A 12,040-nucleotide genomic window follows, 5' to 3' on the forward strand; every position below is an offset into this window, starting at 1 on the left:
GGGACGCCGCCACAGCATGGCTTGCCAAGCAGTGCCGGATCCCGCGAACCCCAGCCGCCACAGTGGAGCACGCGTGCTTAACCGCTTGCGCCACGGGGCCGGCCCTCCTTTGTAGTTTTAAGATGCATTCATTCATTCATTCAACCAACAAACAAATATTTGAGGCAATATAGAAGATGATTAAAAGCACAGACTTTGGACTCAAACCAACTTGGGAGTGAATTCCAGCTCTGCTACCTGCTGATTGTGTGATCTTGATCAGGTTGTTTAACTCTCTGAACCTCAGTCTCAACATCTGCACAATGGGGATGATAACAGTACTTAACTCAATGGGAGTTTGTGAAAATTAAATGGGACGATGCACATAGAGGGGTTTGCGCTGGATACAGAAGTCATTGCCCTGTCCCTACCCTAAGAGAGCTCTCTGTCATTCTAGGAGGAGCAACTTAGAGAAATCAGGGCTGCGGATGGGAAGCCCCGGGGGTATTAGGGACCCACCGGAGGCACTAGGGTGGGGCAGGAGATACTTTCTAGAGAAAGTGACTTCTGAGCCCCCTGAGGAACACACCAAGCCCTAATTACATGGATACTCTTTTTAATACTATTGCTGCAAATATTAGTATTAAGGGAGTAAAACATATTTCTGGTTATTAGGTCTTCTAGAAAAAGCACATTTCGAAAACTGTTTAAAAAAACAGTTTAAAATTCTTAAGTTACTGGGAGATCCTAGGAAAGATCTCCTATTTGAGGAAGCTGGAGACTGATGGGAAGGATCTGAGATAGCAGCCTGTCTCCTGTACACCACTTATTAAAAACTAAACAACAAATGCACAACAGAGGGTAGGAAGATGTAGGCTGAATTGAAAGGGAACATCTGAGCATGCGTGCCTATGGAACCTGGAGCGGCCAATTCTGGCAGAGAGCGACCCTGCTTCCAGTGGGAAAATTAGAGTCTCCACCCACTTTGAGAAGACGTTACTGTCCCTGGAACCTGGACTAATAGACCCCTCTCCTGCCTCACTTGCTCCGCCTACTTTCCTGACGTCCGATTGGCCGATCAAGTTTCCTAAGTGTTCTGACTGGTCGATTGTCGTTGGGCCGTTGAATTGCAGGATTTCGCCTCGTCGTGGAGCAACTAGTCGCCACCGCTTCACCTCTGAGGTAGGTTCTCGCTGCGAGTCACCCTGGACAGGTTAAGGGGGGTCAGGTAGAAAAGCTGGCAGGCTCTGCATATCGCTCAAGTGGTTGGGTCTTTGCTGTGCCTCCCAAGATCCTCAAGATCCTTAGGACTAAAAGACCGGGTAGGCCCAATTGCGTAATGGTTGAGTCCGCCCGCTCCGCTGCAGTGGCCCGGGATTGCCAGTTTGGATCCTGAGCGTGGACCTACACCACTCATTAAGCCATGCTGTGGCAGCGTCCCACATACAAAATAGAGGAATATGGGCACAGATGTTAGCTCAGAACCACTCTTCCTCAAGCAAAAAGAGGAAGATTGGCAACACGTGTTAGCTCAGGGCCAATCTTCCTCACCAAAAAAAAAGAAAGAGGGAGAGACAACTTAAAGCCGTTTGGAGGGATCCTCATCAGGCAGAGATAAAACCAAAACTGCCTTCAGTCTCCGAGACTCCCTAATTGCTCTTCCTGAGGGAAACAAAACTCCCCTCAGCCTGAGAAACCCGCAAATCAGCCAGACCCCCCTAGGTTTCTTTAAGCAGAGATAATAGCCTCTGCCTAAGGGACTCCTTTATTGCTTCCTCTGGGATAAAGCAGCAATCTTCTTGGCCTCAGAGACCTCTGAATTTCCTCTCCCTAAGAGATTCCCAATGCCCTCAGGTTGGGGAGCATGAGATTGCTGCATTGAAACTCCCCACATTCTCAGCCTGAGCGATGGCTGGTCCTGTAGTCTCGAGATTCCAGCTCTCTTCACTCTAATAATTTTCAAATGACCTAGTAATAGCCTCTAAATCCACTCATATTAACGATCTTCATTTCTTTTCAACAGAGCAAAACCCCAAATCCCTCTGCCTGAAAACTCAAACCTATCGGTCAGAGACACCATATGATCTCTTGGATTTACCTCCCCACTTTGCCTCAAAACACTTCCCCCCTCAATAAAACTATACACTCACGTCACTGCTTCCCTAACGAGGGTCTTTATATCTTTCCTTCAGGATAAGCCAAACTCCAGACAAACTACTAACAACAGTAACCAACCCCCCTCAAACGCTCAAAGCTGCTTTGATCATGCTCACAGAAAACCTGTCATCCCTAATCAATACTTTTCCCAGAGACCTCCAGCCCCCTGTTCTCACCTGACTTCCCTCCCTGTCCTTACTCAAGGACAGATAAGCCCAGGATGGAGAAAAGTAAAACCTTGATTCCAGGTGTGGCCTTCCCTCAGTGCTTTCTCTCTTTACAGGACCTTTGGCCTTGTGGCTGGAGAGACTCAGGCTGTGTCTCTTTGAGATCAGACCATTCCCAGTGCCATGAACGGAGACAGCTTCTTGGCAAAGATTCTTAGGAAGGATACCCATAAATCAGAGAAGAAATGCAAGGTGAGGTGATCTGGAGGGGAGCAGAGGAGAGGCCCAGGGGACAGGGTAGGGTGACTAGATTTCTGAGGAGGTGAGGTCAGAGGCACTAGGGACAAGGAGCAGTGTGTCAGGGGGAGATCTGGAGCTTCCCACCCTCACTCTGTCCTTGCCTAGCATCCCTGGAGACGACAAGGTCTGTGAATGTCAGACGTGTTTAGCTGAGTAGCTAGCTGCCTGGATTTATTTTTCTTTGTTTTCTAGGCCTTCAAGGATATTGCCAAATACATCTCTAAGGAAGAGTGGGCAAAGCTGGGATATTCAGAGAAAATCACCTATGTGTATATGAAGAGAAACTATGACACTATGACTCGTCTAGGTAACAGGAAGTTCTGGGTCTACACAACCCTGGGAACACATGACCGTACCTCATTCCCTTTACATGCCATGGCTGCTTCTTAGGCTGCAGCAAGTGCCCCACTTTCCTTTTAAGGGGGGAGAAATCCCAGGGCAGATTCTGGGCTTTCTGCTCTTTTATATCCTGTGCAGGGCAGAAGGCCAGGAGTGGCCACAGAGATGCTCAGACCTGGATCCTGCCTGTTTCTCTCCCACTGGCCCTTGTTTGGTTCCCCCCAGCTGATGAGCTTCACTGTCCGTGCTGCCTCTCAGCCTCTCAGCATCCCACCCTCCTTTCAAGTTGTCTCTTAAGAAACAAATATTTTGCTTCTTTCTAGGTCTCAGGGCCAAACTCCCAGCTTTCATGTGTCCTAAAAAACGGACCACAAAATCCCGTGGGCATAATTCTGATGAAGGTCGGAACCCCAGGAATCAGGGTGAGTGACAAGAAGGGCCTGTAAAGAGTCTCCTGAAGCCCGACTGCTTTGGGGTCCAGCTGCTTGGGAGGGATTCTCAGGAGCTTGTTCCCTCAAAAGCATCATGGCTGAGTGAAAAAGTTGGATGCAGAAGGTTAAGTACAGTCAGAGGCCATTCATATAAAATCCTCAAACATGCAAAACAAGAATATGTATTTTATGGGTACTAAGTAAATAGTAAATGTATAAGAACCTGACCTGAATGAGAATAAAACCCATCAAATTCAGAAGTGGAGAAGGAGGGAGGGCAGGGATCAGTGAGGGCTGCATAGATGCCTTCAGCTGCGACTCGTTTATAGTGTTTTCTTTTTTCTTCAATTACTTTATTGAGATCATAATGATTTATAACATTGTGTAATTTCGGGTGTATATTATTATTTATCAATTTCTGAATAGACTGCATCGTGCTCACCAACAGTAGTCTAATTTTTGTCCATCACTGTATATATGTGCCCCTTTACCCCTTTTGCCCACCCCCAGACCCTTTCCCCACTGGTAACCACTAAACTGTTCCCTTTATCCTTGTATTTGTTTATCTTCCACATATGAGTGAAATCATGCGGTATTTGTCTTGCTCTGTCTGGCTTATTTCACTTAACATCATACCCTCGAGGACCATCCATGTTGTTGCAAATGGGACGATTTTGTCTTTTTTTATGGCGGAGTAGTATTCCATTGTATATATACCACATCTTCTTTATCCATTCATCCGTAGAAGGGCACTTGGGTTGCTTCCACATCTCGGCTATTGTGAATAGTGCTGCAATGAACATAGGGACGCATAAATCTCTTTGGATCATTGATTTCAAGTTCTTTGGATAAATACCCAGAAGTGGGATAGCTGGATTGCATGGTATTTCTATTTTTAATATTTTGAGAACTCTCCATACTGTTTTCCATAGAGGCTGCACCAGTTTGCATTCCCACCAGCAGTGCATGAGGGTTCCCTTTTCTCCACGTCCTCTCCAGCATTTGTTGTTTTTTGTCTTGGTAGTTATAGCCATTCTGACCGGTGTAAGGTGATATCTCATTGTAGTTCTGATTTACATTTCCTGATGATTAGATGTTGAACATCTTTTCATGTGTCTTTTGGCCATCTGTATATATTCTTTGGAAAAATGTCTGTTCAGATCCTCGGCCCATTTTTTGATTGGTTGTTTGTTTTTTTGTTGTTGAGTTGTATGAGTTCTTTATATATTTTGGAAATTAACCCCTTGTCAGATATATGATTTGCAAATATTTTCTCCCAGTCGGTGGGTTGTCTTTTCATTTTGTTCATGGTTTCCTTTGCCTTGCAGAAGCTTTTTAGTCTGATGTAGTCCCATTTGTTAATTTTTTTCTTTTGTTTCCCTTGCCTAAGTAGACATGGTATTCGAAAAGATGCTGCTAAGACTAATGTCAAGTAGTATACTGCCTATATTTTCTTCTAGGAGTTTTATGGTTATGGAGTTTTCTTATATTTTGAATAAAGATCTCAGAGCGATCTGAAACAGTTGTGGGATAATGTTGAGCTCCAACTAGACTCAGTGGTAGATGTGCACGTGTTTCCAATATTATTCTCCACAATTTTCTGTATATTTGAAACATTTCTTTTTTTAAAGGAGTTATTGTTCTTGCTAAACACCGTTAATGAATCACAGGACAATTCAGAAAAATGTGATTAAAGCTTAAATCCACCAAAAACTTCCAGAATCAGTTTCATAATAGTACATGGGTATTAGATAAATATCTTAAGGGAGAAAGTGATTAGCGCATTATGTAGTGACATACAGCTCTTTCCTGGTGTTTTACCAAAACCGAATTGTCTTCTCTCTCCCAATCGAATCTGATTCTATGTGTTAAGCTTGGGAGAGGGCTTGAGAGAGCAGTCCCCACCCACCCACACACTGAGCTTTCCCACTTGTCAGTGGGCAGAGGCAACATAGGGTGAAAAAAACAACAGATTCTAGAAATCTTTGTGCATTTGAGCAGTGTGTGTACTCACTATAAAGAGGACGCAATGTGTTCACCTGCTTTTCTGCTCTGACAGCACAGTTGTAAAAAGACAGGGTCAGAATGTTCAAACTGTCTCAAGTAGACCTATGACTCTCCAGCTAAATGAGCCAGATTCCACAAGTTCCCAAACTGTGAGAGAACTGAAAATCCAGTGCTTGAGTGTCTACAAAGTTTTTGACATTAAAGGAATGTCTTTATTCTGGAAACATTCTAGAACCGCTGGACTAAATCATCCACGGTTCATCACACACTTAACAGCTTCGTTGAGGTATAATTGACCTACTAAAAAATTCACCAATTTTAAGTGTACAGTGATTTTTAGTTGCCACACATCTTTAAGTGAATACAGTTCAAATTACCAACCGATCAATTGAACTCTTTGCGGAAAAAAGTAAGAAATATGTAATGGAATAGGATGAGGTGGTGATGGGGTTTAATTCACATTTTGTAAACCATCAGAAGGAAAGTTATGAATTGATGCTGCAAATAAATGCATAAGCCATTAGTAAAGATAATTCAGAAGCCGATCTCAAAATACCTCCTTGACAGTGAGTGGACTCATAACCCTCTGCTGCAGAATTCCCTGCTACTGTAGGAGTCTCTCTGGAGTTTGGGAATATTTACCAACAAAGAAAAATTTTGATTTGTCACCTTCTTTTAGACGAACCTCCTCAGAAGGCTTCCAATGTGCAACAGAGAAAACACCGGAAGGTGAGTATCTCCCAATTCTAAAAGACCGGAGACCCGTGCTCCCTCCATGGATGTGAATATTGGGAAGAGGGGGCGAATATAGAAAATGGCCTGGCCCTCACTGCCTCCCTGTCCTGATCTCTTTATCACGATGCCTGATGGATCATCGCAAGCTTTATAATAATTAATAATAATTGTGGTAGCTGATACTTCTTTTGTTTACATAGTGATGCCAGATATTTTAAGCAATTCACATGGATTAATGTATTTAATCCTTAAGCAAACCCTATGACGTTGTTACTATCATTATCCGGAAATAACAATGAGGATATTATTATATAATATAAATAATAATAGTAAAGATGAGGATATCGTGGTACAACGATGTTAAATAATTTGCCTGAGTCCACAGTGGCAGTGGTAGTAGTCTAATCCAAAACCCCAAACCATTTCCAAGCTCATGAACTTTTTCATACGTTTATGAAGTTCAGGCGTTCCCCCTAGGGCTTTACCTCACACATGCTGCTGCTGCTTCTATTTAGACACCCAATATCGCAACAGGAAATACCACTTCCTCTCTGCTCTGTCGCAGGGCCACTCTCACGTGGTTTAGGAATCTCTTGGACTGTGGGTCCCTCCCTACTGTGAGCTCCTTCGGGGCCTGGTCTGCACCTGAGACATCTCTGAAACCTCAGTCCCAGCCGAGGGGGATCCTCAGAGGTGCCTGCATGTTTATTGAATAAGTGATTCCACAATTGCAGATTAAACTCTCATTTAGAGGGTTAAAGGGGTCTGGGAATTGGATTGCCAGAGTGGAGACAGTTGAGGAGAGAATTCAAAGAAGGATCATGAGAGAAAGTATTCGTTTTTATTGTTACCACATTTAAACAGTGTTTACAAGCTCAGAAAGTACTTTCCCTTTGCTTGTTTTCCATTTATTGTTCGCTATTTCATAAATGAGGGAACTGAATGAAAGGTAGCTTAAGATTGGTGGTCAATGACACCCTCTGGCGCAAACAGAATTGGCACAGGAACCACCTCGCCTGTTTCCACATTAAACGTTCTGGCCAGGGCAGGACGGTCTGGCACATCTGGCACTGCTTGCTTTGCTGTCTACAGTCATTTCTGGGAACCATTCCTTTCCTCTCCCTTCCCTCTATTCATCTCCCCCACACCATTTTCCAGCAGTGTTTTGTCCCCTCTGTATATTTTTACATCTACTCTCTCAGCAGCTGTCTACTAGCTTATACGTGATCCCTTATATTTGATAGAAGCCCCTCCTTTCCTTCACAGACCTCATGGATTCTTAGAATGCTGTTCTTCCTCAAATCTTCTGTATACTACACTCCCGCTTACGTGGAGGCTTTTGCTGTTTCCAAGAGTGTCAGTCTGGACAGAGCGTGAAGACAAGCATTCTAGTCCTGGAAATACCCTTCATTTAGGCCACTCTTTTTCCTTCTAACCTCCCAGGTTCCTCACAATTTAGGTATGAGTAATGTAATGAGCACCCAGAGTTGTCGAGGACGTTAATTAAGGTACTGTATCTGAAGACACTCTGTAAGCTTTAAAGCACTAGTGAAATGATATTGATACTGTTTATATATGACCTTCACATTAAAAAGGTGATGCGCAAGAAGCCAGCAAAGGAAAATAATGATTCGAAGCCAGTGCCAGTAACGCCTGGCTCAGAGCAGGCTCACGAACAGCTGTGCCCCCTGGGACAAGGGAGTACCTCTGGTCAACAGAGTGAGAAGACACCAGGTAAGAGAAAACTATTTGGGAACGACTCCTCTGGCTTCCCTGGCTATGTTCAAGTGTGGGGTCTAGGCGTGGGAGATGGATCCTGGATAGGCCTGGGTCCAGGCTTGCCTGAGGAGCTCACCCACCTCCAGCTGAGACGTTAGAACATGACTTCCAGAGTCACAGATTTGAGTTGTCATCGATATGAAAGCCATGTAACTGTGGGCAAGTCTTCTCAATTCTCTGAACTCTAGATTCCTAGTCCGTGAAATAGAAATAAAGAATCATAGTTCACAGATTGTTCAAAGGCATTGAATTAAATCTAGAGGACCTGACAACATGAAAGGTGCTCGAGTAATTCCACCTGTGATAACCTGGGAACATATCTTACTCAGAGTTGTATCCCCAGCCCTCATCTCAATGGCTGACACACAATATGCCCTTAACAGATATATGCTGAATGAAAGAAGGTCTGAATGAACGTTCTGATAAGTAAAGAGGTTGGGGATCTAAACCTGACAATGGGAGGAGCCAGAAGCTAAAACACCAACTGACATTTCATGTGTATTGGTATGGGTCTAACATCTCAGCCTCCTTGAGTCAGAAGATGTGGAACAGACTATGTAGAAGGCCCGTCGGCACTTGGGAGGGAGGAGGCATCTCCTTATCTGACAAAACAGAGCCTAACACTCCCCAACCCACCCAACGCCCAGTTACCAACTCTTCTCCACCACAGGACCCAGGAAAGGGAAGACTAATGTCTGGGCCCACAGGTTGCGAGAAAGACCCCAGTAGCATATGAAGAGATCAGTGATCCCGAGGAAGATGACTGACTCTGTAAGTGACCCTTCAATCCATCCTCACACCCCTGGAAAATGCACTGTTCCATTATGGTACTGGTATCGCATCTTGTCACTCGTTCCCCAAATCATTCCTTTCTCCTAGTCCCTTGGGGTGCAGCACTGAGGCTAAATGTTGAGGTTTCCAATGCTGTTTCTACTCCCTGCTCTGTATATTCAGGGATCTTCCCCTCCCAGGATGCTGTGGGCTCCCAAACCCCAGGTCAGCTCCCAATGTGTAGGCCACACTATCCTCTAGCCTAGGAACTCATAGAACAGGTGAGGGAACCACTGTGGCATGAGCAGAAGGTTCGCTTTGAGGAGCAGTGGGAGATGCGTACAGATCGTGAAGTTGGGCGGAATCAGAGTGCTCGGGGTCCTGCAGGTCAGGATGAGGAGTGGGGTATGGATTTATCAGGCAATGGGAGCTCACTGCCACTTATTTTCTCTTCTTTCTCCTTGCCTCAGCCTCCGGGATGTGACAAGTGCCTGTGGTAAGAAGCAAAACCTGGTGGCCTTTCATGAACACCGGCATGGCTGTGAACTCCTTGCCACCAGGTGTACAGCAAATGAAAGAAAGTATTCACCACAGTGAAAAGTTAAGCATGATTTTCCTTACCATGTGCCAAACATTCTGTTAGATATTAGGTGTTGTTGATGAGCAAGACATATACCTAATGCATATTTCTGTCTTTGTATCCATGCACCTACCTTAGAAAACAAGTATTGTTAAGTATTCTCTGCATAGAACAGCACTACCCTCCCCTTCCCCAGGGAGGGGACTACTGAGGGCAGTTCTGGGCGTTTGATTCCAGATGTTTTTCTCTGCATTTACACACACACACACACACACACACGGTACCACGATGAGCATCTCCTCCCTGCTTTTCCCCACTACCAGCGTGTCCTGGACAAGTCCGTCTCATTCTGTTTCCTGTTCAGTGGATGCTCTATGCTGCAAACCCCCATTATTCATTCACCCTGCCTTAGTCACTGACAATAAACCTTTACAAAGTTTTCCCAGTTGTTTGCTCCTCTCGTTCTTGCACACACAGCCCTGTGCGCCTGTGTGAGTGTTTCTTTAGCACACATTCTTAGAAGTGGAATTGCTGTGTCAGAGGGTTCGTGCATTCAGCAAGCGCCTAATGAGTGCATACTGTTACCAAGCACTGTTCTAGGTGCTGAAGAGACATCGGGGAACAAGACAGACAAATGTCCCTGCCCATGTGGAGCTGACATTCTAGTGGGGAATGTTTCCAGTATTTAATTTGATAGATGCTGTACAGCCCAATCCTGGGGCAGGATTCTGCAGCTGGTGGTTGGACGCCTTATCTTTAGCTCTCTGTAAGATCTTCAGAGTCAAGGGCTGGAATGGTCCATTTAAGAGTGTATGGAAGGAGACAGAGAACACACCATCAACTGGGAAACATGAAGGAATAGGGAAGGAGCACTCCACTGTGGGACACGTGGTGGACAGAAATGGAAGAGTCCACTTAGTCGTGATGCAGGGGAGCAACAGATGGAAAAGTCCACTGGACAAAGGCATTAAACTGCCCATCAAGGGTCTTTTAACCAAGGGCTTGGGGGCTGGGGTGGGGATGAAGAGTCAACAATGGGACAGTTCTCCCCCAGACTACTATTGCAGGCTACAGAGATGGAACAGTCAGCTCTGGGGAAGGGAAGAGGGGAGTCTGTTTTAGAACAAACTATTGTATGTGTTGGGGGACGTTAAGGCTGCCAATGGAGGTCACTAGGGTGACTTGCATGGGACAGCAAGTCCCTCCCTGATGGAGGCAGGACCATCCACTGCCCATCACCTCAGAAATGTTTTGACCATCCACTGCCCATCACCTCAGGCTTCTGGCTCCCATCCAGCCTTGGAAGGTCTCCACTCTCCTACTGAGGCCTCCATCTCCCCTACCTCTACCTTCATCCCACCTCTTGACCTGTCCCCTCCTCCCAGTAGATTTGGATCAAAGGCAAAGAGGAACAGTAAACCAGCAGATGATTGGCTCCTGGAGGAGAAGGGCAGGAATCAAGCCTCTCCTTGTGCTCTGACTGATCACAGTGACTCCGGGCTGGAGCCACAGTTGCTGGGCCAGAATTGGGTCTACCCTCTCCCATGCACACACTATGACAGCTACAGGGTGGCAGGATCACTGTCCTCACAGCAGCCCTGGGACTGGACCTGGGTCTGGGTCAACTAAAGGCCTCACGGATGGGTGACCCCACCCAGGAGGACCTTGTTCTGGGAGACTGAGAAGAGCCTCTGAGAATTGCCACTCTGTGGCCATTCTAGACCTGGGGGTTGGTGCAGGCCATGACAGACAAGTGGGGAAGGGAGGCATGGCTGGGGGTGTGGACAGATGGGGACACCCACGTAAGCCCTCACTGACGAGCATGTTCCCCAAAGCACAGCCTTCCTCACAGGGGTGACCCTCCCTGCAGAGCCAGCTCCTCCTGGGGGCTACATTGCAAGGGCATCCCAGTTTACCTGAGTCCTCGCCTGCTCCTCTGAATAATAATGTCTTGTCACTCGAGGTCACACCTCTGTGTGGGACAGGTCCCAGGCCCAGGAGTCTGCATCCCAGGCCAGGAACATCTGCAGGAATGGGGAGGTCTGGTTTGCTGGGATCTCCCCCTCTCAGCCCACCTTCCATAATAACCACAGAAAGTACAGTTGATATTCATCTTGTGTTTGCAAAGTGCCTGGGATGATGCTAAGCATCTCGTATGGATTGTCTCATTTATCCTCACAACCAACCTCTGAAGGTAGACACTATCATCATTATGATATTATAGATATTATATATAGAGAGAGAGAGCTTATAGATGAGAGATGGAGACACAGATGTCAGGCTTCTTGCCAGAGTTCCTACAGCTGGCATGTGCAGGAAGGGCTGGGTTTAGAATTCACTGTGACTTCAGAGACATTAAGGAGGACAGGTGTGTAGGGGGGGTGACTTGAATGAGCTCCAGATTCTGTCCCAAATCTCAGAGTAGAGGATGTGGGGTCACTTTTCCAAGCAGAGAGTCCCCAGGGAGGGAGCGTACAGGGAGGGAGAGGCAGGGTCCCGGTGGTAGAGAGGGCAGGGCAAGACAGAGATACACAGGGTGGGTGGAAGAGGGGCCGGCAGAGAGGCAAAGGAGACCCAGGGCCAAGTCTGGGCTATCACAGCCACCAGAGGGAGAGGACACCAGGAAGGAGGGATCAGCTGGTCCAGGGGCAAGGTTCCCCCAGAACTGTGAGTACGCTCTGCCTGGCACTGCAGGGAGAGATGAGTGTTGCCCAGGTCAATGAGGACACCACTGTACCTGTGCTTCAGAGGAAACAAATACTATTTTACCCCAATATAGCTCTGCATTACTCAAA

At 46.3% G+C, this 12,040-nt stretch overlaps 1 protein-coding gene across 1 annotated transcript; it reads left to right on the forward strand.

Moving 5' to 3' along the window:
* The first annotated feature begins 1,137 nt into the window (after nt 1-1,137).
* Nucleotides 1,138-9,683, forward strand: LOC131400495 (putative protein SSX8). Its single transcript, XM_058535216.1, has 8 exons — nt 1,138-1,161; nt 2,420-2,555; nt 2,796-2,910; nt 3,266-3,364; nt 6,060-6,109; nt 7,711-7,849; nt 8,565-8,665; nt 9,136-9,683. Exons 2-7 carry the CDS (start codon nt 2,487-2,489, stop codon nt 8,621-8,623), a joined length of 531 nt encoding a protein of 176 aa, XP_058391199.1. The 5' UTR covers nt 1,138-1,161; nt 2,420-2,486; the 3' UTR covers nt 8,624-8,665; nt 9,136-9,683.
* Nucleotides 9,684-12,040: the final 2,357 nt, after the last annotated feature.

This window comes from Diceros bicornis, chromosome X (genome assembly GCF_020826845.1).
Source record: "Diceros bicornis minor isolate mBicDic1 chromosome X, mDicBic1.mat.cur, whole genome shotgun sequence".
NCBI lineage: Eukaryota > Metazoa > Chordata > Mammalia > Perissodactyla > Rhinocerotidae > Diceros > Diceros bicornis.